This window comes from Coregonus lavaretus, assembly GCF_964263955.1.
Source record: "Coregonus lavaretus genome assembly, chromosome: 3".
In the NCBI taxonomy this organism is placed as follows: domain Eukaryota; kingdom Metazoa; phylum Chordata; class Actinopteri; order Salmoniformes; family Salmonidae; genus Coregonus; species Coregonus lavaretus.
The window spans coordinates 13,367,595-13,395,325 of NC_139990.1; the positions used below are offsets into that span (position 1 = coordinate 13,367,595).

The following is a 27,731-nucleotide window of genomic DNA, read 5'->3' on the forward strand; positions in this document are numbered from 1 at the left end:
TTGCTGTTTCTGTAGCAATCTTGTTTTATGGATATTTCTTTCTTTCTCTATTGTTTGTCTAGTCCTAAGATTGCAGAGCTATGGAGGCTTGTGTGTATGTGCACGTGTGCGTGCGTGTACATGTGTTTATGTGTGTGTGCTCCAGCATGTGCGTGTGTGTGTCTGCGTAAGCGTGCCTGTGTGTGTGTGTGTGTGTGTGTGTGTGTGTAAAGCTTTGTGCTAAAGGGTTTGACTGCAGCCACACCAGCCACAGCGTGCTGCCTGATATCCCATGGGGCCGAGGGGCCAGGCACGAGCCACTGCTGGTCGTAATTGTGCTGGCTGAGACACACAGAGAGCTGTGCTGGCACTGCCAGAGGAGGGACACACACACACACGCACACACACACACACACATACACACACACACACACACACATGGACAGAGCTAGATATACAGCACTTGCTAATTCATGTTCTCTCCAAAAGAAACTTGAATACTGAGACAGAATTCAGTTAGCATGTGAGAGTAAATGAAACAATAACCATAGTGCTTGTTGCTTTTGGCAAGCACAGTGATATTGGCTTGTAGTACTGACGTGGTCCACCATTTGAAGACTGAAGAGAACAGCTTGATCTGGTTGGTTTGTGTGGTCTAATAGTCAAATAGGGCACAAATTGAAATCATTGTCTCAAATCATTGTGCCAAACCAAGACACTAAAGTCAAAGAGACGCAAAACTCCGCAATCCCCTTGTCACACAGATTGCATTATTCTCCAAGCGTGTCTGACACAGAGCAAACATTTGTTATGGCATGTGTAATAGGAAGCAGTGCACCTGGGAGGAGTGTAACTGATGCATTTTTTATGTGGTTTGGGAGGTGAGAGTTTTAGTCAGGGAAGACCGAAGGGGCCTTGTGTTTTAATCGGGGAAGACCGAAGGGGCCTTGTGTTTTAGTCAGGGAAGACCAAAGTGGCCTTGTGTTTAAGAGACAGAGTTTAATCTCAATAATTGAATTCACCCTAATTTAATTAAGTTCAGAATAATGGAGAAAATAAGCATAGCTGACTTGAGAATTTAACAATAAAAATGATTAGGAGTGTGAGTTTTAGTATGGATGAATACAGGTGTAATTCACCTGTAAAGTACCTTAATAGATTCAATATATCTGAAATAGTTCACCTTAGTTTAAGATGATTAAATAACCCACCAATTAATAAAAGGGGACAGAAATGAGAAATGTAAATGGCTTGCCTTCACACTTTATTAATGATTCAATTAGGGACCGTGTATTGTAATTGTATTTTACATCCTGGGAATTTTCTGTTCTCTCTCGTTCGACTAAGATTCACCGTATGAATATAGCAATTATCAGAAGATTCGTGAACCATAGCACACTGCCTGCTAATGATCACCCTAGGGAGTGTGAGTGTGTGTGTGTGTCTGTGTCTGTGTGTGTTGGTACTTCTCAACCAGTTCTCATATTATAACAATAATCAAGGTCCCATTCACATCAGCCAGAGCTTCGTGCTGCCTGCACCAGGCTGTTGCCGTGATGATGACGATGGTGAAAGGCATATTAGTCTAATAGTCTGTTCTTTTCAGAGGAGGAGAATATCTATATCGTATGTTGAAAGATTTATGGTACAAGATGAATACTATTAGGAGTGAGAAAGGGAGATAACTTTTTACATAAGGTAGTAATATTGATGAGATGAAACACTAACACTAGTCTCTCTCAACCACCCTCTCTGCTCACAGCTTTCTCTCTCAACCTCCCTCTCTGCTCACAGCTTTCTCTCTCAACAACCCTCTCTGCTCACAGCTTTCTCTCTCAACCACCCTCTCTGCTCACAGCTTTCTCTCTCAACCACCCTCTCTGCTCACAGCTTTCTCTCTCAACCTCCCTCTCTGCTCACAGCTTTCTCTCTCAACCACCCTCTCTGCTCACAGCTTTCTCTCTCAACCTCCCTCTCTGCTCACAGCTTTCTCTCTCAACCACCCTCTCTGCTCACAGCTTTCTCTCTCAACCACCCTCTCTGCTCACAGCTTTCTCTCTCTACCACCCTCTCTGCTCACAGCTTTCTCTCTCTACCACCCTCTCTGCTCACAGCTTTCTCTCTCAACCACCCTCTCTGCTCACAGCTTTCTCTCTCAACCACCCTCTCTGCTCACAGCTTTCTCTCTCAACCACCCTCTCTGCTCACAGCTTTCTCTCTCAACCATCCTCTCTGCTCACAGCTTTCTCTCTCAACCACCCTCTCTGCTCACAGCTTTCTCTCTCAACCACCCTCTCTGCTCACAGCTTTCTCTCTCAACCACCCTCTCTGCTCACAGCTTTCTCTCTCTACCTCCCTCTTCAACTCACCACTCCCTATTTCCTAAATACTTTTCATGCCTTCCTACCTCCTTATTCTCACCGCTTTCTATTTCCCTCCATCCCTCCCTACAGACACAGTGTATTGTGTATATTGACCCATTTAGCTAGGTGGTGAACAAGCCCAGCCCAGGTAGACTTTCTGTCTACACCCTGGTTTCTTCATTCAAGGTGGCCTCCCCATCCCTTCTCCCCAGTTATAGAGACAACATGGCTGCTGGCTGCAGTGAGCTTGCTTTTACAGCAGCACCCTGTTGAATCAGATTTAGTTACTGGTAAATTAGATTACCTGGCGCTTCTCCACACAGTCGGTTCACATTTACCCTGCCTGTCTTTCACATTAGGGTGTTTGTGTGTGTGTGTGTGCATGTGTGTGCCTGTGTGCATGTGTGTTCCCCACCCGGATGGAATGAGGCAGGGTTGAATAGAGGATATGTCAAACGATGTCTGGTGCTTTTCCATTAAGACACAGTTCAGACCCAGCTAGAGGAGGAAGGGGGGTGGGTTTCTGATGTGAGGTGTGTTGCCTCTTTGATCAGTTGGGTAGCTTGCAGAGCCGAGGACAGACAGCCGTAGCTGGTTGTTTCTCCTCTGTGGGTTTTGCTGAATTGATTTCTAGACACATGCTGGACAGAGAAAGGGAGGATGGGGGGAGGAGGGGGATTTCTGAGAGGTGAAGGATGGTTATGATTTTTAAGCTAGAATCCTTAGTTGCTACATCCATTTTTGGACTGGGTATTCATTAATTATGAATACCCACTGATTCTTGAAGAATACAAGGTATAGAGATGGGATGACACATGAATTTAGTTCAAGTGTCGTGCCACATCAGAACCCAAAATATAGGCTTGATTTACCCCATTGTGTGTAAACAATGTAAATGAAAAACAAACACTGTATAGCCTCAAAACATGACTAAAACTATCATTTTGATATCCTGGATGGTCAGTCCTTGCATCCATAGCGCTGTCTATCAGACTCATCCCTCAGCTTTTTCACAAAACAGAGGCAGGGTGCCTGCTTTCTTATGGTTTCAATTAAGGATTCTAGATTTAAGGGTCCATGATTCAATACATTTGTTGTTAATTTGTATTGCAAATAATTTATTTGTCATTTAGCAGATGCTCTTATCCAGAGCGACTTACAGTTAGTGAGTACATACATTTTTCATACTTCATCATCTACTTCTTGCAAGGCATGAACCTCTTGTTTTACCGTCTTGGGTGTCTATAGACATGTGTTTCCTACCTTGGAGTGCTAATGAATGAAGCCAGACAGCATTCAATGTTTTCACACAAAGATGTCACAAAAGGACAGTCAGTCAGAAGCCAGGAGAATAATCAGTCTCATACAAACACTTTAATGATTTCCTCTCCCAATCTATCGCATGGAGACTTCCATTCCATTCCACCACCACACACACACACACACACACACACACACACACACACACACACACACACAGCGGCCCTCCCAGTCCCTCTTGACTGGACTCTATTGATCCTCTGTTGTCTGCTGCTGATGAAAATTGATTTGTTTCCCCCAAGGGGCTCCAGACATGTCATCAGACTGGCTGCTCCTCTGGTTCCTCCTGTCACTATGGATTTTTATCACTGATACAGATAGGAGGGAGGGGACCATGAAAGAGAGATAGTATGGGCTGGAATACAATGGAGTGTGAAAAGGGCTTTCATTGATACGGAATAACCCACTGAGATGTGATAGGATGGGATAGGATAGAGCGAAGATAAGGCTAGGGTTGGAAGTTGAGATGGAAGTTGAGATGGAAGTTGAGATGGTATAGAGATGGGGTGAGGTATAGAGATGGGAAGAAGTATAGAGATGGGATGGGGTATAGAGATGGGATGAGGTATAGAGATGGGATGAGGTATAGAGATGGGATGGGGTATAGAGATGGGATGGGGTATAGAGATGGGATGAGGTATAGAGATTGGATGAGGTATAGAGATGGGATAGAGTACAGAGACGGGATGGGGTATAGCGATGGGATGAGGTATAGAGATTGGATGAGGTATAGAGATGGGATGGGGTATAGAGATGGGATGAGGTATAGAGATGGGATGAGGTATAGAGATGGGATGAGGTATAGAGATAGGATGAGGTATAGCGATGGGATGGGGTATAGAGATGGGATGAGGTATAGAGATGGGATGAGGTATAGAGATGGAATGAGATATAGAGATGGGATGAGGTATAGAGATGATATAATTATAGAGATGGGATGGGGTATAGAGATGGGATGGGGTATAGAGATGAGATGAGGTATAGAGATGGGATAAAGTATAGAGATGGGATGGGGTATAGAGATGAGATGGGGTATAGAGATGGGATGGGGTATAGAGATGGGATGAGGTGTAGAGATGGGTTGCGGTATAGAGATGGGATGTTGTATAGAGATGGGATAAAGTATAGAGATGGGAGGGGTATAGAGATGGGATGAGGTATAGAGATGGGATGAGGTATAGAGATGGGATGAGGTATAGAGTTGGGATGGGGTATAGAGATGGGATGAGGTATAGAGATGGGATGAGGTATAGAGATGGGTTGAGGTATAGAGATGGTATGGGGTACACAGATGGGATGGGGTATAGAGATGGGATGAGGTATAGAGATGGGATGAGGTATAGAGATGGGATGGGGTATAGAGATGGGATGAGGTATAGAGATGGGATGGGGTACAGAGATGGGATGGGGTATAGAGATGGGATGAAGTATAGAGATGGGATGAGGTATAGAGATGGGATGGGGTATAGAAGTGGGATGAGGTATAGAGATGGGATGGGGTACAGAGATGGGATGGGGTATAGAGATGGGATGAAGTATAGAGATGGGATGAGGTATAGAGATGGGATGGGGTATAGAAGTGGGATGAGGTATAGAGATGGGATGACATATAGAGATGGGATGAGGTATAGAGATGGGATGAGGTATAGAGATGGGATGGGGTATAGAGATGGGATGAGGTATAGAGATGGGATGAGATATAGAGATGGGATGGGGTATAGAGATGGGATGGGGTATAGAGATGATATGAGGCATAGAGATGGGATGAGGTATAGATATGGGATGAGGTATGGAGATGGAATGAGGTATAGAGATGGGATGAGGTATAGAGATGGGATAAAGTATAGAGATGGGATGAGGTGTAGAGATGGGATGAGGTATAGAGATGGGATGGAGTATAGAGATGGGATGAGGTATTGAGATGGGATGAGGTATTGAGATGGGATGGGGTATAGAGATGGGATGAGTTATTGAGATTGGATTGGGTATAGAGATGGGATGGGGTATAGAGATGAAATGAGGTATAGAGATGGGATGAGGTATAGAGATGGGATGAGGTATAGAGATGGGTTGAGGTATAGAGATGGGATGGGGTACACAGATGGGATGGGGTATAGAGATGGGATGAGGTATAGAGATGGGATGAGGTATAGAGATGGGATGGGGTATAGAGATGGGATGAGGTATAGAGATGGGATGGGGTACAGAGATGGGATGGCGTATAGAGATGGGATGAAGTATAGACATGGGATGAGGTATAGAGATGGGATGGGGTATAGAAGTGGGATGAGGTATAGAGATGGGATGAGGTATAGAGATGGGATGAGGTATAGAGATGGGATGAGGTATACAGATGGGATGGGGTATAGAGATGGGATGGGGTATAGAGATGATATGAGGCATAGAGATGGGATGAGGTATAGATATGGGATGAGGTATGGAGATGGAATGAGGTATAGAGATGGGATGAGGTATAGAGATGGGATAAAGTATAGAGATGGGATGAGGTGTAGAGATGGGATGAGGTGTAGAGATGGGATGAGGTATAGAGATGGGATGGAGTATAGAGATGGGATGAGGTATTGAGATGGGATGAGGTATAGAGATGGGATGAGGTATAGAGATGGGTTGAGGTATAGAGATGGGATGGGGTACAGAGATGGGATGGGGTATAGAGATGGGATGAAGTATAGAGATGGGATGAAGTATAGAGATGGGATGGGGTATAGAAGTGGGATGAGGTATAGAGATGGGATGAGGTATAGAGATGGGATGAGGTATAGAGATGGGATGAGGTATAGAGTTGGGATGGGGTATAGAGATGGGATGAGGTATAGAGATGGGATAAAGTATAGAGATGTGTTGAGGTATAGAGATGGGATGGGGTACAGAGATGGGATGGGGTATAGAGATTGGATGAGGTATAGAGATGGGATGAGGTATAGAGATGGGATGGGGTATAGAGATGGGATGAGGTATAGAGATGGGATGGGGTACAGAGATGGGATGGGGTATAGAGATGGGATGAAGTATAGAGATTGGATGAGGTATAGAGATGGGATGGGGTATAGAAGTGGGATGAGGTATAGAGATGGGATGAGGTATAGAGATGGGATGAGGTATAGAGATGGGATGAGGTATAGAGATGGGATGGGGTATAGAGATGGGATGAGGTATAGAGATGGGATGAGATATAGAGATGGGATGGGGTATAGAGATGGGATGGGGTATAGAGATGATATGAGGCATAGAGATGGGATGAGGTATAGATATGGGATGAGGTATGGAGATGGAATGAGGTATAGAGATGGGATGAGGTATAGAGATGGGATAAAGTATAGAGATGGGATGGGGTATAGAGATGGGATGGCGTATAGAGATGGGATGGGGTATAGAGATGGGATAAGGTGTAGAGATGGGATGAGGTATAGAGATGGGATGGAGTATAGAGATGGGATGAGGTATTGAGATGGGATGAGGTATTGAGATGGGATGGGGTATAGAGATGGGATGAGTTATTGAGATTGGATTGGGTATAGAGATGGGATGGGGTATAGAGATGAAATGAGGTATAGAGATGGGATGAGGTATAGAGATGGGATGAGGTATAGAGATGAGATGAGGTATAGAGATGGGATAAAGTATAGAGATGGGATGGGGTATAGAGATGGGATGGGGTATAGAGATGGGATGAGGTATAGATATGGGATGGTGTATAGAGATGGGATAAAGTACAGAGATGGGATGGGGTATAGAGATGGGATGGGGTATAGAGATGGGATGAGGTATAGAGATGGGATGGGGTATAGAAGTGGGATGAGGTATAGAGATGGGATGAGGTATAGAGATGGGATGAGGTATAGAGATGGGATGAGGTATAGAGTTGGGATGGGGTATAGAGATGGGATGAGGTATAGAGATGGGATGAGGTATAGAGATGTGTTGAGGTATAGAGATGGGATGGGGTACAGAGATGGGATGGGGTATAGAGATGGGATGAGGTATAGAGATGGGATGAGGTATAGAGATGGGATGGGGTACAGAGATGGGATGGGGTATAGAGATGGGATGAAGTATAGAGATGGGATGAGGTATAGAGATTGGATGGGGTATAGAAGTGGGATGAGGTATAGAGATGGGATGAGGTATAGAGATGGGATGAGGTATAGAGATGGGATGAGGTATAGAGATGGGATGGGGTATAGAGATGGGATGAGGTATAGAGATGGGATGAGATATAGAGATGGGATGGGGTATAGAGATGGGATGGGGTATAGAGATGATATGAGGCATAGAGATGGGATGAGGTATAGATATGGGATGAGGTATGGAGATGGAATGAGGTATAGAGATGGGATGAGGTATAGAGATGGGATAAAGTATAGAGATGGGATGGGGTATAGAGATGGGATGGCGTATAGAGATGGGATGGGGTATAGAGATGGGATAAGGTGTAGAGATGGGATGAGGTATAGAGATGGGATGGAGTATAGAGATGGGATGAGGTATTGAGATGGGATGAGGTATTGAGATGGGATGGGGTATAGAGATGGGATGAGTTATTGAGATTGGATTGGGTATAGAGATGGGATGGGGTATAGAGATGAAATGAGGTATAGAGATGGGATGAGGTATAGAGATGGGATGGTGTATAGAGATGGGATAAAGTACAGAGATGGGATGGGGTATAGAGATGGGATGGGGTATAGAGATGGGATGAGGTATAGAGATGGGATAAAGTATAGAGATGGGATCAGGTACAGAGATGGGATGGGGTATAGAGATGGGATGAGGTATAGAGATGGGATGAGGTATAGAGATGGGATAAAGTATAGAGATGGGATGGGGTATAGAGATGGGATGGGGTATAGAGATGGGATGAGGTATAGATATGGGATGGTGTATAGAGATGGGATAAAGTATAGAAAAGGGTTGGGTATAGAGATGGGATGGGATGGGGTATAGAGATGGGATGGAGTATAGAGATGGGATGGGGTATAGAGATTGAGGGAGTATAGAGATGGGATGAGGTATTGAGATGGGATGGGGTATAGAGATGGGATGAGTTATTGAGATGGGATGGGGTATAGAGATGGGATGGGGTATAGAGATGGGATGGGTATATAGTTGGGATGGGTATAGAGATGGGATGAGGTGTAGAGATGGGATGAGGTATAGAGATGGGATGAGGTATTGAGATGGTATGAGGTATAGAGATGGAATGAGGTATAGAGATGGGATGGGGTATAGAGATGGAGGGAGAGATGAAAGAAGGATGGGATGGGAATGGGGATTTGATGGGGTAAGGATAAGGGTGGGGGTTGTGGCCACATCCCACAGATTTAGATCAATACGGTGATGGTTCAGGATCCCACAATCACTATCTTTTATTCCCATCACTATAGATCATTAACCTGATACGTATAGGAGTGATCGACAAAAGAGGGATGGGGTGAGATGATGGAAGAGGTTAGGGTGGGGGTTTGACTGATACAGAGGGGCGACATCAGAGTAATGGGATGGGTTTGTATTTATTATGGATCTCCATTAGCTACTGCCAAGGCAGCAGCTACTCTTCCTGGGGTCCGGCAAAATTAAGGCAGTTATACATTTTAAAAACATTACAATACATTCATAACAGATTTCACAACACATTAAGTGTGTGCCCTCACGCCTCTACTCTACTACCACATATTTATAACACAAAATCCATGTGTACATGTGTGTATAGTGTGTACGTTATCGTTTGTTTGTATACATGTGTCTATGTTGGTCATTACATTTTTTGATGCAAAAATGATATGCACATTTTAGCTCAATCTTTAAAAAAAACATTTAACATTTACCCGTTACTCATAAATGATTTGAAAGTATCTGTTAACAGGCTGTCAAATCAAATGAAGTAATTCCACAAGGCTATGAATCTGCAACTGATGCCTGATAAAAGCTAAATAAGTCTCTCCCTCTCCCCCTTCCTCTCTCTATCTCCATCTCTTAGCAGTGCTTAGTTCTGTTTTAGCTCTGGAGGAAACACTTTCATTCATGTTTGCAAACATCGAGAGGACCATACTACTTGCCATGTGCACAGCTGTCTCATCAGAGTTTTTATGCACATGGCACGCTACTGAACTTTATACATTTCCATTTGAGTAATTTAGCAGACGCTCTTATCCTGATTAGACCATTCACCTTAAGATACAGTAGCTCGGTGAGACAACAGCACATCACAATCGTATCAAGTACATTTTCCCTCAACAAAGTATTTATCAGCGAAGTCAGTGCTAGTGGGAAAAGGAATGTGCGCGAAGGGTACACTAAATTAGAAGGGTTGCAGCCACAGGGAGGGAAGCGTCTGTAAAAACTACAGGGAGAGGAGCAAACAGGTAAAGAAAACACACACATAGTTGCCAAGCTACAAAACAACAAAATGAGATCATCCGAAAATAATAATAAATCTGCATAATAACTCGGCAGAACGTCTTAGTTTTGGTGACAACACCGCTGCTTACAGCTGCTGCTGAAAATACAGGGGAGACTGAAGTACTAGCCTGTGGTCCTCTGTAGCTCAGCTGGTAGAGCACGGCGCTTGTAACGCCAAGGTAGTGGGTTCGATCCCCGGGACCACCCATACACAAAAATGTATGCACGCATGACTGTAAGTCGCTTTGGATAAAAGCGTCTGCTAAATGGCATATTATTATTTATTATTACTAAATGCCTAGCAGAGGTGAAAGACACACCTCCCAGCACTGATTGCTGATTACCTGGCAGAGGTGAAGAAAACACCCCCTACAATACAACACACTCCCAAATTAGCAACACTGTTGCACAAATAGGCTTGAGACAACGACAGTCACAAGTACTGGCCAATCAGGCAGTTCAAACACCAATGATTAGGTAGACTACTAGGGAAAAGAAGGCACTTAAATTCAACTGCCCTAACAAGACACTACCAACAGCTACTTATTGAATCAAAAAATATACTTGATATACTTGTTATACAGTACCATTCGTTCTGCCAGCTCCAATGGTGTTATGTATTAAGCATATGGAATATGTATGAGCAGTCTACACCAAGATACATTTTCACTGTAGATTGGAGGAATCTAAAAGTATACATTGGTAGAGGAAGTAGTATGTTTGTGTTAAAAGCCAATTAATAAAAATGTGCTTGTATGTCACGTGTTTTGTTCATTCATGAATCTCAAGACGCTTTTTCAAGACATTTGGACAGAACATCATGGTCCAGTGACGTGTGTGTGTGTGTGTGTGTGTGTGAGAAGATGACAATGACTCAGTATCTGTTGTCTTAATGTCTATGTAACTTGACACAGTTGGAGATACACAAGGTTTTATCCAGCTTGCTTATGCATTAGAGATGCAATAATTTGGATATGAGCACATTTTTCTTCCAAGTGCACTGTCAAAGTCATGAGTAAAAGACTAAACTAATGCCTCACTGCCTGAATTAGAATTTCAATGGGTGTAAATATCCACTTTTATTCATAGGTTCTTGCTTTGAAAGAAGTTGTAATTCCCCAGATTTGTTCCCTCATATCCAATGGTTCTCTAGTCTGCCTGCTTGTTTGTCTGAGAAAGCAACCAATATTTTATGCTGGTGTAAACATGCATTGTAATGCCCAGTGCCTATTTTCCCCTCAGACTTGGTGAACATGTGGACAAATGTTGTGTGTGGTTTGTGTTCTCTTATAAGCCGGGTGGTTTGAGCCCTGAATGCTGATTGGATTAAAGCTGTAGTATAGCAGAGCGCATACCACAAGTATTTTTTACTGTTCTAATTACGTTGGTAACCAGTTTATAATAGCAATAAGGCACCTTGGGCGTTTGTAGTATATGTCCAATTTGTGAACAGATGTGCCAGATCTGATTATGCGATTTTGTGTGTGATATCGGCACATGTACATTTTAGTCATTTAGCAGACGCTCTTATCCAGAGCCACTTACAGTTGTTAGTGAATGCATACGTATTTTTTAAATATATTTTTTCATACTGGCCCCCCGTGGGAAACGAACCCACATCCCTGCCGGCCAAACCCTCCCCTACCTTGGACGACGCTGGACCAATTGTGCACCGCCCATGGGTCTCCCGGTTGCGGCCGGCTGCGACAGAGCCTGGACTCGAACCAGGATCTCTAGTGGCACAGCTAGCACTGCGATGCAGTGCCTTAGACCACTGCGCCACTCGGGAGTCACACATGATGCTGACTGTGTATTGTACATGTATGTAACAAAGATGGTACTACTGCTAGCCTCATATACTGTGTCTCCTGTCTCCCTGTGCCTCCAGGTGAGTATGTAGACCGCCAACTATGCCGTGATGCCATCCTGCCCATGCCTGTCGTCTGTGAGGTGCCTTGCCCCAAGGACTGTGTCCTCAGTCCCTGGACCTCCTGGTCCCTGTGCTCACACACCTGCTCCGGGAAGAACACTGAGGGAAGACAGATGAGAGCACGCTCAGTACTGGCCTACAATGCTGGGGAAGGTGAGACCACAATCACACAACACACAGCGTCAGACCTGGTCCCAGATCTGTTTGTGTAGTAGAGCCAACTCCTATGGTTGTTGTCATGCCTAACATAGGAGTTGACCTATGGGAGTTGGCAAGACCACACTAACGTATCTGGGACCAGGCCACACAGCATCAGACCGGGGGTTCAAATAGTATCTGTTTTCTTTCAAGTATGTTGAGCGTTTGATGGAGTCTGCCAATAGTGCATGCCATATGGGCAGGGTTTGCACTTTTCTATTGGTTCTGTTGCACCAGATGAGCTCGATCAAAGTATTTGAAAGAAGATTTTTTTCCCCCATTTGATCCCAGTTCTGCACAGCATGCAGGAGAGTATCTGATATCTTATATGAGGCTGCTGAAGCAAGCATTTCACCATACCCTCAGTCTTTGCTTCTCTCTGTCTCTCTTCTATGTTCCATGAGCCAAATTGTCAATATTTTATAAATTATTCTGTATGTTCCTCCTCCACAGCGACTGCTCAGGTTGTAGCCTGGGTTACTGTGATGCAGGGTAAGGTTCTGTGATGTGGCATAGTCACAAGGAATAACAAGCTTGGAAACTTTAGGATAGATGTCTGTACTACTCTCTGGAGCTACATTTTCAATGTTTAGGTTCAAAGCGTCTGAGTGTGAAGTGTGAAGTGCTTAGAGCCCTAGTGCTTAGTATTCTTTATAGCACCTTTCACAAATGTATGAATGGTAATACAAATGCATAACTTTGCATTTACCTTCCTTTAAGGTCTATCGCGGGTGCCCAAGGTTCCTGCACTCTTCGGTACTATCATTTCCTATACTCTTAGAATGCAGTGTTCCCATTGATGTAGTTATTCAGCTCTGTAGATGTTATAAGTAGATGTATGTAGTTGATATACTGTATGGCTACCTGGGTACCAATCTATTTCCCTCACTGCCTGGTCAGCATAATTTCATGCCTGTACTATGTAAAACATTTACAGACTCTCAACAGTGCCGTGCTAGTAATGAGCATTCGTTAGTGTTAAGTGCTGCCTAATACCCTAAGGAGAGGAGACTGAAACCTTAAGGAGAGGAGACTGACACCCTAAGGAGACTGAAATCCTAAGGAGAGGCAACTGAAACCCTAAGGAGAGGCGACTGAAACCCTAAGGAGAGGTGACTGAAATCCTAAGGAGAGGCAACTGAAACCCTAAGGAGAGCTGACTGAAATCCTAAGGAGAGGCAACTGAAACCCTAAGGAGAGCTGACTGAAACCCTAAGGAGAGGAGACTGACACCCTAAGGAGACTGAGATCCTAAGGAGAGGCAACTGAAACCCTAAGGAGAGGCGACTGAAACCCCAAGGAGTGGAGACTGAAACCCTAAGGAGAGAAGATTGAAACCCTAAGGAGAGGAGTCTGAAACCCTAAGGAGAGGAGACTGAAACCCTAAGAAGAGGCGACTGAAACCCCAAGGAGTGGAGACTGAAACCCTAAGGAGAGAAGATTGAAACCCTAAGGAGAGGAGTCTGAAACCCTAAGGAGAGGAGACTGTAACCCTAAGGAGAGGAGACTGAAACCTTAAGGAGAGAAGACTGAAACCCTGAGGAGAGGAGAAGTGTAGAAGGGGGAGTCTTGTCGGTAATGGAACAAGTGCCTCTGGGTTAGATTCTTACCGTCCAAGCTGCCAGTCACGCCCTGAGAACCCATCTCTATACAACCCACACTGAGCTGTGTCATCGCCTTGCAGTAGATCAGCATGTTGTAGCCCATTGTATAGCACTGCTACAGCTCTTGTTGATATCCTCCATTGGACCATAGCAAGACAGTGTCTGTGGCATATTCAAAATACCCACTCAGGAGAGAGACTTTCTACATTATGGATTTCTCTAAATGGATACTGATATGCTCTGGCATGGGGAGGATAGTCACGCTGTCATCACTGCAGAAACAGAATCAGGCTGAATGCCTCGCTTCATTTATTAGCCTTCCTACACCTCAGCAGACAGACACACTGTCCAGGATAAATCACAAGCGGTGTGTGCTGCGAGTTTGTGTGTGTGTCTGTGTGTGCGTGTGTCAGACGCCAGGTGTGGGCTGAGTGTAGCATGAAGTCCTACAGACTCAGCTCTACTAGCTATCTGCTATCACACATGCTGATTGAGGACCTCCCAATTCAGGCCCAAATCATAACTTGAGATCTGCGTAAATGATGGATTGGTGTCAATTTGAGCCTTGTGCCAAAATTCAAGTGGTGTGATGATCTCAAGTTAGGCTCTCAGGGAGTAGAGAGAGCAGTTTACAGTCATTTGGAGAAAATAGCAGAATAGAAATGACTGGGTAATTCCATTTCAGGGAGAAGTGGGTTGAGCCTGTAGAGTATGCCTAAGTAATAATTACAACAGGCTATGTTAGGACACACTCTCATAATGAGACAAAGAATTAGCTAAGGTAGCCAAACCCACAAGTTACAGTTCAGTAAATAACAGCGGTATGGAGAGTTCGCCTTGTTTTACATGACGTGAAGGTTTCAGGGACGGTGTCTTAGAGAGCTCTGTGACATAATATGGAGGGAAAGGAGGTTCTTCATTGTTAAGGATGTAAGAAAAGATAACTCCCACACAATATCACCTCTGCATGATTTTTATGGTCAGAGACCTTCTACAGTCAAGGCAAACCACATTCATGTAACTGAGAGGTATCTCTTGCATTTGAATGTGATGTTTGTGTTTCTGCTTCCTCTTTGGGGTCTTTTTGATAACTGCTGTAGTGTTTTATAAATACAGTATATTTGATTGATTGACCATTTGGTTGTTGTGTGTTTGACAGGCGTGGTCCAGTGCCCCAACAGCATTGCTCTCCAGGAGGTGCGGAGCTGCAACGACCACCCTTGTACTGTGTACCACTGGCAGACAGGGCCCTGGGGACAGTGTATCGAGGACACCTCGGTCCCCCCTGCCAACTCCACAGGGGCCGGGGTCGGGGTCAGGGGAGGGGACTCCTCCTGCTCTGTGGGGATGCAGACGCGGAAGGTCATCTGTGTCCGGGTCAATGTGGGACAGGTGCCTCCCAAAAAGTAAGAGTCCTTCCTTCAAAATAAGAGTTCCTTTTTCAAAGTAAGAGTTATATCTTCAAAGTAAGAATTATAATAATACATGGTATTTACATAGCGCTTTTCAAAGACCCAAAGTCTTAGAGTATGAGTTCTTCCTTCAACGAGATGACTGAATACCAATATAAGTAGTATATGACTATAATATTTGTGTAACGTGATAGAGGAAATTAAATAAATTAAATGTGAGTAGAGCGGTTATACTTATGCTGATGTGGTGTAATATGTATTCAGGGTTCCATAAGCCTTTGCTAAGCATAAATCAAAGCACGAAAGCACAGAGCCTTTGACCCAGCATCTATCTGTGGAAGAAACAATATCCTATTGTTTCCACTGTCTGTCTGGCTGCGTAGCTGTGAGCTGATGGGTTCCTTGATGGGTTTCTGCCTAGGTTCCAGACAGTTGTTCTAAAGCATCTGGGTTCTCCATCCCTACCACCCTAAGGGTATCTTCAGGGGAAAGTGAATTATAATAATGAATTAGCTATTTATTTATTCAGCTTTAATAGTAGCATTATCCTGGTAGGATGAGCTGGAGCTACTAGACAGACTGGGGATGAGCTAGGCTCCACGCTGGGTATGGTAATGAACCCTGGACAGTTTTATTCCTGAGGTTTATGATTCTCCCATCCAGGGTTTTATTTTACCCAGCTACCACTACACACTATCGCACCATGCTGCTCTGGGACTCACACACATGAACATTGATAGGGTTTATTTGTGGTGTCAAATTGCCACAACTGCTAAACTACTATCACTAAACTAATGGACCCACTAGGTGTGGGACGATATATTAATATATCATAATATCAAATAATGAAATCATATAATGTCATGAATGAACGGTATGATATACTTATGAGTTCATTACCATTTATCAGGACATTAATGAGTTAACAATGTAGCACTGTTACAGAGGCAATATGATGTTCAAAGCAATAGAGGGGCTCAATCTGAAGCCCTAAAACCAGTGATTCATAATATACTGGGAGAATCCCTGCAGTATTCCTTAGACCAATGACCCGGTATTGATATACTGTGTACCGTAAACAGTTATATTATTTTGACAAGACAAATATGCATTCATAAACATAAGCGGTATACGCACACATCTCTACACATTCATCAACTCATCAATCAAGTACAAGGGTGGAGCGAAAAACCCGCAGACACTGCCCTCCGTGGAATGAGTTTGACACATCTAGATGATGTGATTTCAGGTGTCCGGAGAGTATTCGTCCTGAGACGGTCAGGCCCTGCCTCCTGCCATGTAAAAGAGACTGCATCGTCACCCCCTACAGCGACTGGAGTGCCTGCCCTGCCACATGCAAAGCAGGTACCTACTAGCCTTCTCAATATTCTCAAGGATACACAGCTATTAAAACAATGTACAGCCTCTCAACTCACTCAAGTACACATCATTTGAAAAAATGCAACTATGTCAAGAGATGTACAATATGCCAAGCAGGTACATCCTATTATTGTCAAGTATGCAATACAGTACATACAAATACAGAGCAGTCTGTCCAAGGCAAAAATGCTCAAGAAATGGAGCCTATGCCATATGGTTTTGAAATGAGCATGTGCTTCAAAGCATGTGAAGGAATTAATTACAACAGGGAATTCTAAATAATAGTGGGTCTGTCGTTAAGTGTTTGCTTCCTGGTTTCGACAGCCCCGACAAACGGACAAATCTGATAAACAAAACACTTGCACAATTATACAATTATTTCTCTTCAAATATTGCAGTTCGAGCTGAGAGAATCATCAAGTCAAAACTGTAATTCACTTAGGAGCTGTGACATCCTAGAACAGCAACCAACAAACACGCATTGATGCTTGACAACATCCTTCTATATAAAGAACTAGAACAAATGCCGCTAATAAGCAGAAAGTGCCTGGCCAATTTAAAGCGATTTGCCCGCACTGCAACAACCTCTTTGTCAGCTAGAAAATGCTTGTTAGCATACATGTTTATGTGATTTCCATTTCCTTGGAGTGAGTGTTATATTCATGAAATACTTGACATGACTACTCTCCAGAAACATCTGCTAAGCAACACTTAGTCTAAAGAACAGTCGTTGGGCACCCAGATCATCTGGCTTTACTAGGAGTATTTGGTAATGGATTTGTCATTCTCCTATGAGAACCATCGCAGCTGTCAAGATAACAGAATATCCTACCATATTAATATAGTATCTATCTCCTGTAGCTAGCTACCTCTATGGATCATACATTGCAACATGGACATGGCCACCGCAAATGGATTCTGATGGACTTCTTGTAAGGGCAATATAACCTCCACCACCCAATCAGTGAGGTGGGTGGACACCAGCAGAGAAGGGAAGCCCATATCAATCAATATACCAAACTTGATTTCATTACCTTCTCTCAGAACTGGTCAGGAAAGTACATATCTGCTGGAGAACACCAGACTAGAGAGCTGGGAACCAACTGTGCTCCTTCATTATGTCTTCGTGTTCTTCATGGTCAAGGTTAATGACACACAGCTGCTAAAAGTAAACAGCAAACAAAACACTCTTGTTTTACAAGGACATTTTCAAGGACCTGTGATTTGCAATTACTCAAGTAGATAACAGGCATTCATCATGATAATTTTCCACTTCTAGAGCTGATGGAAGTTGCTTGATTACTGCTGTTATTGTGCCTGTCTATTGATTGGGACAGTGTGTGAATAAAGTGTTTTTCTATGGGTTCTTTTAAGGTGGCAACACGAAAAGGAAACAAAACAGGAAACGCATCATCATCCAGCTGCCTGCCAATGGGGGACAGGAGTGCCCGGAGGTGTTGACTCAGGAAAGAGACTGTGAGGCGCCGTCTGTCTGTTTGGGATACAGGTAAGGCTCCATCACCCATCAAGACCACTCTGCTCGATATGTAGTCTCTTTTGACTAAAGTGGTGCCAAGTTAACTAGAACAAGACTTCGACTATGGCTCTCAAAATGACTCAGCTGTGTCCTGTTTCTTGTACTGCAGGTGGAAGACACACAAGTGGCGGCGATGCCAGTTGGTTCCCTGGTCCGTTCGTCAGGACAGTCCTGGAGCTGTGGAGACCTGTGGGCCTGGGCTGCAGGCTAGAGGTGAGCAACAAAATCCTGCATGCACTATCTACTCAATTTGATTCTGGGGGCGAAGTGTTCAAATCTGAACTGACGGAAGTATAAGAAAATACTTTTGTCATGAGAGACCTTTTTTTTTATATTCTTTTGACCATGGATTAAATTAAGTATATTATTTTTGCATCTTGGCCTACTTGGGTTTTTCCTTTTCATGGTTTTGAACTTTACAGTCATGAGAGACTACCTATAATCTGGTAACTATTGGATACAGGTAGATATAGACCCTTCTGAGGGTTCAGACTCCAGTCACATTCATATAGTCTGTGAAATACTTTCAAATATTTTATATGCACTTGATTTAACTTGCATGGTACTATGCATGTGACTGTGGAAGTGTGTAGGATTGTTGATGTGGTCAAGCACCCTGATTAGAGCATGTGAGAAGGGGAGCTGGGCATCAAAGTAACACCTTGGGCTGCGTCCATCTTTAATCTCCTTCTAAATGTTACGCTGGGACTCAAAGGAGGATGTGAAGGTTAAATAACCTCTATCCAAATCGTCTATCCAAACCTCTTCCCTCTAGCCCTACCAGGCGTGAATTAGTTAAATTTAGGTTAAAACATAAAATGTAAGTTCCGGTGGATTGCTTTGTGTTGAGCTCGACGAGCTTGACATAGCGTGGCAACAATGCATCTATCTGACTTCGATTTACAAAATGGCGGAAGTTAGTGAATTGAGGGCAAAGAGTTTTTCTTCCACTCCTTGCACCAGACCTCTAATAGCATCTTGAAGTAGAATACCATTATCTGATCAGATGATGAGCACCTTTCAACCTCCTTCTTCACTCTCCACATTAGGCCCCATTACCTGTAATGGTATCTGTGTAAACATTGACGCAGGGGGAGAGACAATTCAAGACAGAGCTCTTGCTCCTCCTCACTCAATGCTATCTGTTCAGTCTGTTTGGGTGGGAAAGTCAATAGACATTACACTACGTTCAGTTTCATCACTTACAGTTGTTCTCGCCTCTGTGTGTGTTACTAACTGAGAGAACCGGAGACAGTGAATATGAAATGTAACCCTATTCTCTACAGTGAGGGAAAAAAGTATTTGATCCCCTGCTGATTTTGTAAGTTTGCCCACTGACAATGACATGATCAGTCTATCATTTTAATGGTAGGTTTATTTGAACAGTGAGAGACAGAATAACAACAAAAAAATCCAGAAAAACGCATGTCAAAAATGTTATAAATTGATTTGCATTTTAATGAGGGAAATAAGTATTTGACCCCTCTGCAAAACATGATTTAGTACTTGGTGGCAAAACCCTTGTTGGCAATCACAGAGGTCAGACGTTTCTTGTAGTTGGCCACCAGGTCCCACTCCTCTTTGCAGATCTTCTCCAAGTTATTAAGGTTTCGAGGCTGACGTTTGGCAACTCGAACCTTCAGCTCCCTCCACAGATTTTCTATGGGATTAAGGTCTGGAGACTGGCTAGGCCACTCCAGGACCTTAATGTGCTTCTTCTTGAGCCACTCCTTTGTTGCCTTGGCCGTGTGTTTTGGGTCATTGTCATGCTGGAATACCCATCCACGACCCATTTTCAATGCCCTGGCTGAGGAAAGGAGGTTCTCACCCAAGATTTGACGGTACATGGCGCCGTCCATCGTCCCTTTGATGTGGAGAAGTTGTGCTGTCCCCTTCGCAGAAAAACACACCCAAAGTATAATGTTTCCACCTCCATGTTTGACGGTGGGGATGGTGTTCTTGGGGTCATAGGCAGCATTCCTCCTCCTCCAAACACGGCGAGTTGAGTTGATGGCAAAGTGCTCGATTTTGGTCTCATCTGACCACAACACTTTCACCCAGTTCTCCTCTGAATCATTCAGATGTTCATTGGCAAACTTCAGACGGGCCTGTATATGTGGTTTCTTGAGCAGGGGGACCTTGTGGGCGCTGCAGGATTTCAGTCCTTCACGGCGTAGTGTGTTACCAATTGTTTTCTTGGTGACTATGGTCCCAGCTGCCTTGAGATCATTGACAAGATCCGCCGTGTAGTTCTGGGCTGATTCCTCACCGTTCTCATGATCATTGCAACTCCACGAGGTGAGATCTTGCGTGGAGCCCCAGGCCGAGGGAGATTGACAGTTATTTTGTGTTTCTTCCATTTGCGAATAATCGCACCAACTGTTGTCACCTTCTCACCAAGCTGCTTGGCGATGGTCTTGTAGCCCATTCCAGCCTTGTGTAGGTCTACAATCTTGTGCTTCTGTGGACAGGTGTCTTTTATACAGGTAACAAGCTGAGATTAGGAGCACTCCCTTTAAGAGTGTACTCCTTATCTCAGCTCGTTACCTGTATAAAAGACACCTGGGAGCCAGAAATCTTTCTGATTGAGAGGGGGTCAAATACTTATTTCCCTCATTAAAATGTTTTTACATTAAAACATTTTTGACATGCGTTTTTCTGGATTTTTTTGTTGTTATTCTGTCTCTCACTGTTCAAATAAACATACCTGTCACGCCCTGGCTCTAGGGACTCTTTTATGTTGAGCCAGGGTGTGTAGTGTCTATGTTTTGTGTTTTATGTTTCAGTTTCTAGTTCATGTGTTTCTATGTTGGCCGGGGTGGTTCTCAATCAGAGGCAACGTGAATCAGCTGTTGCTTGTTGTCTCTGATTGGGAACCATACTTAGGCAGCCGTTTGGGCAGTTGTGTTTGTGGGATCTTGTTCCGTGTTGGTTTGTGTTTGTTACCAAGGACTTCACGTATCGTTTTGTTGTTTTTGTTCGTGTGGTGAATATATAATAAAGTATGTTCGCATTCCACGCTGCGCATTGGTCCAATCCTTTTGACGATCGTGACAATACCAAAAAAATATAGACTGATCATTTCTTTGTCAGTGGGCAAACGTACAAAATCAGCAGGGGATCAAATACTTTTTTCCTGTATGTAGTGCACTACTTTTAACTAGATCACTACAATTTGGAATGCAATGTAGTGAGTCACACCACCTCGCAATGAGTCATTTCAGATCCCACAGTGACAGTACTGTTGGTTAATCATCACTTAAAACACTGTCAGGTCTTGATCGACTGTGATGGGACTGCCGTGTTTAGCTCCAAATGCAGCCAAAGGGCATTAACCAAATGAGATTGTGAGTCTCCCCTAGTAAAAAGTGACCAACTTGTGTACCAAAGTGTATTGCCTCACACCTTACCAACCTCCAACACCCCCTCATTCCTTTTTCTTTCTTTCTTTCTTTCTTTCTTTCTTTCTTTCTTTCTTTCTTTCTTTCTTTCTTTCTTTCTTTCTTTCTTTCTTTCTTTCTTTCTTTCTTTCTTTCTTTCTTTCTTTCTTTCTTTCTTTCTTTCTTTCTTTCTTTCTTTCTTTCTTTCTTTCTTTCTTTCTTTCTTTCTTTCTTTCTTTCTATAGCTGTCTCATGCTGGAAGCAGGATGGGGGTCAAGCGGACATGGGAGCATGTCTGAAGTTCGCCAGCTCCATGCCCTCTCTAACCCAGCCCTGCCAGTTCCCATGCCAGGACGACTGCCAGCTAACCGCCTGGTCCAAATTCTCTTCCTGTACACAGGACTGTGTGGGCGTAAAAACCCGCAAGAGGATGCTAGTGGGTGAGTGGACTGGAGTGGGCCGTACAAGTACAGTAAACTAACTAACTTAGTCCTCTTTGTCTCTGAGTGGACTGGAGTAGGCCGTTCAAGTACAGTAAACTAACTAACTTAGTCCTCTTTGTCTCTGAGTGGACTGGAGTAGGCCGTACAAGTACAGTAAACTAACTAACTTAGTCCTCTTTGTCTCTGAGTGGACTGGAGTAAGCCGTACAAGTACAGTAAACTAACTAACTTAGTCCTCTTTGTCTCTGAGTGGACTGGAGTAGGCCGTACAAGTACAGTAAACTAACTAACTTGGTATTTGGTATTTTCTAAGGATTTAAGGATCCCCATTAGCCGCTGCGAAAGCAACAACTACTCTTTCTGGGGTCCGCACAAAACATGAAACATTACATAATACAAAACATTAATAAACAAGAACAGCTCAAGGACAGAACTACATACAGTAAATGTTAAATGTCACATATAGGTCAAATACATAAAACATAATAATCTTGTGTGGTACCGATGAGTGTCCGATCTGTGAGCCAACTGCTTGAACTGGCAGTTCGGTACCTTCAACACATCAATACAGTGCACAAAGACCAATAGTACTCCAGAGCTTTTTACTATAATTCTTTATATCATTTATCTTTGTTTCATAGTATAGTTTCTTCTTCTTTTTGTTTAGTTACGTGATTTCTCAATTTACTGTATGTTTGCCAATCTGCTATGTTGTCAGACTTATTTGCTATTCCCTTTGCCTCATCCCTCTCAGCCATACAGTTTTTAAAATCATCATCTATCCATGGGGATTTGGCAGTTTTAACTGTCAGTTTCTTGATGGGCGCATGCCTATCAGTAACCGAAAGAAGCAGTTTCATAAATGCTTCAAGTGTGGCGTGAGGTTGTTCGTCATAACATACATCAGACCAACAAATCTTTTTCATATCTTCGAAATAAGAATCATTGATTGTTTATACACAATTTTAGGTTGTCTTTGTAACTTTGGTTTTTCCAGATATGGCTATTATATTATGATCACTACATCTGTAGGGTGTGGATACTGCTTTAGAGCAGATTTCTGCAGCATTAATAAAGATGTGATCAATACACATGGATGATTTAGTTCCTGTTCTGTTTTTAAATACCCTGGTAGGTTGACTGATAACCTAAACCAGATTGCAGGTAACGGTTACAGCTTGGAGCTTATTTTTGAGTAGACAGTTTGATGACAACCAGTCAATATTTAGGTCACCCAGAAAATATACCTCTCTGTAGATATCACATACATTATCCAGCATTTATTGTCCAAATACTGACTTTTAGCACTCAGTGGTCTATAGTAACTTCCTACGAGATTAGGCTTTAGGTGAGGCAGATGAACCTGTAGCCATATTACTTCTGCATAATCTGACATGAGATCCTCTCTCACCCTAACAGGAATATGACTCTGGACATACATGGCATCACCTCCTCCATTTGCATTTCTATCTTTCCTATATACTGTATTCTATAACAATGTATACTGTAGCTACTACTGCATCATCAAAGGAATGATCTAAGTGTGTTTCAGAGATGGATAGAATATGAATGTTTTCTGATGTTAATAAGTTGTCAATTTCATTAACCTTGTTTCTTAGGCTACATATGTTAATATAGGCTATTTTCAGTCATTTTCTGGGTTGCTTGTGTGTTTTTAGTGCTATTCTGAAAGGCTGATCCGAGGTAGACATGTCAGTGACATTTATATTTAAATCAATGGTACTGAGTGGGCTGCCCACAGTGGGCTTCTTCCTAAGGCAGACAGTTTCAGTGTAAACAGTGGAATTCAATTCAGTGGAGGCTCCTCAGAGCAGGCTCCTCAGAGGAGGAAGGGGAAGACAATCCTCCTCAGTGAATTTAATAAAAATAAAAATAATGAAACATAAAAAAACTACTAAATATATTCACGTCACCAAAAAATTGAATAAAACACACTGTTTTGCAATGGTCTACAGTAGCCTTAACAGCAGTCTGTAGGGTAACACCATGGTGTAGCCAGAGGACAGCTAGTTTCCGTCCTCCTCTGGGTACATTGACTTCAATACAAAACCTAGGAGGCTCATAGTTCTCACTCCTTCCATAGACTTAAACAGTAATTATGACAACCCGAAGGACATCCTCCAACCTATCAGAGCTCTTGCAGTATAAACTGACATGTTGTCCACCCAAGGAACAGAGAATTAATCTAGTACTGAAAGCATAAGTGTCACGCCCTGACTCAGGGGACTCTTATATGTTGAGTCAGGGTGTGTGTATTTGTTTGTGCATATTCGAGCGTGACAGAAGATCCCACCAGACCTGGACCAAGCAGTGTGCCGAGGAGGAGGAGAGAGGATGGACTTGGCAGGAGATAAGAGAAGATCTGGCAAGAAAGATGGAGGCCCTGATCAGGGTGGAGAGGCAACCCCAATAAAAAATGTTTTGGGGGCACACGGTGTGGACGACGAGGCAGCAGGAGGCCGCGACAGTTAGGAGAGGAGGCCACCAAATTACGGGGGCTATTGGTTCAGAGGGAGCAGAAGGAAGGTGTAGAGGCACGGCGAGAGGAGCTGGTTAGGCAGCAGAAGGAGCGGGGGTTAATCAAGGAACCCAGTCCTGCTCCTCGCACCAAGCAAGTGGTGCGTGTCGCCAGTCCGGTCCGGCCCGTTCCTGCTCCCCGCACCAAGCCAGTGGTGCGCGTCGCCAGCCCGGCCCGGCCTGTTCCTGCTCCTCGCACCAAGCCAGTGGAGCGCGTCGCCAGCCCGGCCCGACCTGTTCCTGCTTCTCGTACCAAGCCAGTGGTGCGTGTCGCCAGCCCGGCCCGGCCTGTTCCTGCTCCTCGCACCAAGCCAGTGGTGCGCGTCGCCAGCCCAGCCCGGCCTGTTCCTGCTTCTCGTACCAAGCCAGTGGTGCGCGTCGCCAGCCCGGCCCGGCCTGTTCCCGCTCCTCGCACCAAGCCAGTGGTGCACATCGCCAGTCCGGCCCGGCCCGTTCCTGCCCCTCGCACCAAGCCTGTGATGCGTTTGTCCAGTCCGGCACGGCCCCGTGCCCGTTCCACCGGTGCCTGGTCCGGCACCGGTCAGCTGCTCCACTCCGGAGACAGAGCAGTCCGCTCCACTGGTGCCTGATCTAGTTCCGGTCAGCTGTTCCACTCCGGAGCCAGAGCAGTCCGCTCCACCGGGGTCCAGTCCTGCTCCGGTCAGCGGCTCCACTCCGGAGCCAGAGCAGTCCGCTCCACCGGTGCCCAGTCCAGCTCTGGTCAGCGGCTCCAGTCCAGACCATGACGTCAGCCCCTCTCCAGGTTCGGGGTCTCCCACACCAGGGTCCAGACAGGGCCTGGCGTATCGTGGGAGGAAGGAGAGGGGAAGTAGCGCGCCGAGGTCCAGACCAGACCAGGGGCGCAACAGGGAGGCGGAGAGTGAGAGGTCGTCACGCCCCGAGCCGGATCCGCCTCCGAGGCGGAATGCCCACCCGGCCCCTACCCTGTTATGTTTATGTTGTGCGGTCGGAGTCCGCACCTTTGGGGGGGGGGGGGGTACTGTCACGCCCTGACTCAGGGGACTCTTATATGTTGAGTCAGGGTGTGTGTATTCTTTGTTTGTGCATATTCTATGTGGGTTTTCTAGGATGTGTATTTCTATGTTGGCCGGTGTGGTTCCCAATCAGAGGCAGCTGTCGCTCGTTGTCTCTGATTGGGGACCATACTTAGGCAGCCTTTTGGCACTAGTGGGTTGTGGGATCTTGTTCTGTATAAGGTTTGGTGTGTGTTACCTTAGGACTTCACGTGTCATTAGTTTATTGTTTTGTTGTGTGTTTATTCGTGTTAATAAACATGTTTGCATATCACGCTGCGCCTTGGTCCGTCCCGTCCGTCAACGAGCGTGACAATAAGCTACAGATAGCTAGCACTGCATAAAATGTGGTGAGTAGAGAGAGAAAGACAATAGTTGAACAGTTTTGAACAAATTAATTTCTTTAAAAATTAAGGAGAAGTGAGAGAGAGAGAGCTAGCTATATTTCGTTGTATTTTTTTCACTTTCACTTAGCTAGCGAATCCTGCTAGCTAGTTTAGCCTACTCAAACAGAGAGGGATGCTATGTTAGCTAGCTCGCTATGGCTATCCAACACTGGAACTCTTCCAAGTCAAGGTAAGCTTTTGATTGTATTAATTTATTGCCACTGGGGCCCGCATGTGTAACTGCTAAACTGCTTGGTAACTGCATTATTGTAGCGGGTTTACTAACAAATTAGTTCTAGTAGCTATGTTGACTATGACGTTAGCTAATATGGTGACGATGCAGGCTGTGTGTAGTGGTTAGGGGTTATAATATGAAGGTTTGGCTTGGTAAGGTTTCTTCGCCTGGTCACAGACAGCTGATGTGTCCACAAGCAAAGGGAAAAGGTGAGAGGAGGAGAGTGCGTAGATGCGAGAAGAAATTAAACAACGAGCAAAATGTTTGTATGTGGCTATGAAACTGAACTGTGTTTGCATGTGATCAGGGGTGTATTCATTCGCCGATTCTGTTAGAAACTCTCGTTTGCAACTGTTGGACTAATGATTACACCCTATATCAGCTAGATTCAGGCAAGAGTGTGCAAGGCGGTATTGAATGTGTCACTGTCTGTCACCTTGATTACTCCAATTTTTCTCTCGACCTGTGTGCACCTACGTTGTAAACTTTTATTCATAGGCTAGTGTCAGTAGCTGAGTGTAGATGCGGTGTGGAAATCAAGCGAAGGAAACACGGGCGTTCGTGAACAGACTTTAGTAAACGAAAGCAGCACCAAACAGGCGAACAGCCAACCCAACCGGGAGGCAAAATACAAATTACGCACAATAAACACAGTGCGTAAAACGACGATAGCGCACACAGTGCGGACTCTCGAAAAACAACAAAACACGAGAGTAAATACAGAGAGCAACAGCTAGACAAAAAACAATCACACATAACACCTGACCCAACACACGATAACTAAATAGGAAACAAAATCAAACACTAATAAGGGACAGGTGTACAAACAGACAAAACCAATCAAACATGAAACATCGAACGGTGGCAGCTAGTACTCCGGGGACGACGACCGCCGAAGCCTGCCCGAACAAGGAGGAGGAGCAGCCTCGGCCGAAACCGTGACAGTACCCCCCCCCCCCTTGACGCGCGGCTCCAGCCATGCGCCGATCCCGGCCTCGGGGACGACCAGGACGACGCGGAGCAGGGCGCGTAGGATGACCCCGATGGAACTCGGTCAGCAGGGACAGGTCTAATATGTCCCTCCTCGGCACCCAGCACCGCTCCTCCGGGCCGTACCCCTCCCACTCCACGAGATATTGGAGACCCCCCATCCGGCGTCTCGAATCAAAGATGGACCTCACAGTGTACGCCGGAGCCCCCTCGATGTCCAACGGGGGCGGAGGAATCTCCTCTATCTCATAGTCCTGGAGTGGACCAGCTACCACCGGCCTGAGGAGAGACACATGGAACGAGGGGTTAATATTCCTGTAATCAATAGGCAGTTCTAACCTGTAACACACCTCATTCAACCTCCTCAGGACTTTGAATGGCCCCACAAACCGCCGACCCAGCTTCCGGCAGGGCAGGCGGAGGGGCAGGTTTCTGGTCGAGAGCCAGACTCGATCTCCAGGTGCGTATACAGGCCCCTCACTGCGGTGGAGATCGGCGCTCGTCTTATGCCGACGGATGGCCCGCTGCAGATGGACGTGGGCAGCGTTCCATGTCTCCTCCGAGCGCCGCACCCACTCATCC

The 27,731-nt window shown here is 44.8% G+C and overlaps 1 protein-coding gene across 1 annotated transcript in view; it reads left to right on the forward strand.

Annotated features, from left to right (window-relative positions):
- The window catches only part of LOC311122620 (thrombospondin type-1 domain-containing protein 7A-like), a gene marked incomplete at both ends in the record, with an annotated part of 183,486 nt that overhangs the window by 103,121 nt on the left and 52,634 nt on the right, over positions 1–27,731 (forward strand). Inside the window, 7 exon segments of the mRNA XM_084158084.1 lie at positions 11,793–11,887; positions 11,890–12,165; positions 14,974–15,220; positions 16,476–16,591; positions 17,981–18,113; positions 18,253–18,356; positions 21,769–21,963. Coding sequence (XP_084014210.1) covers positions 11,793–11,887; positions 11,890–12,165; positions 14,974–15,220; positions 16,476–16,591; positions 17,981–18,113; positions 18,253–18,356; positions 21,769–21,963 — 1,166 coding nt within the window.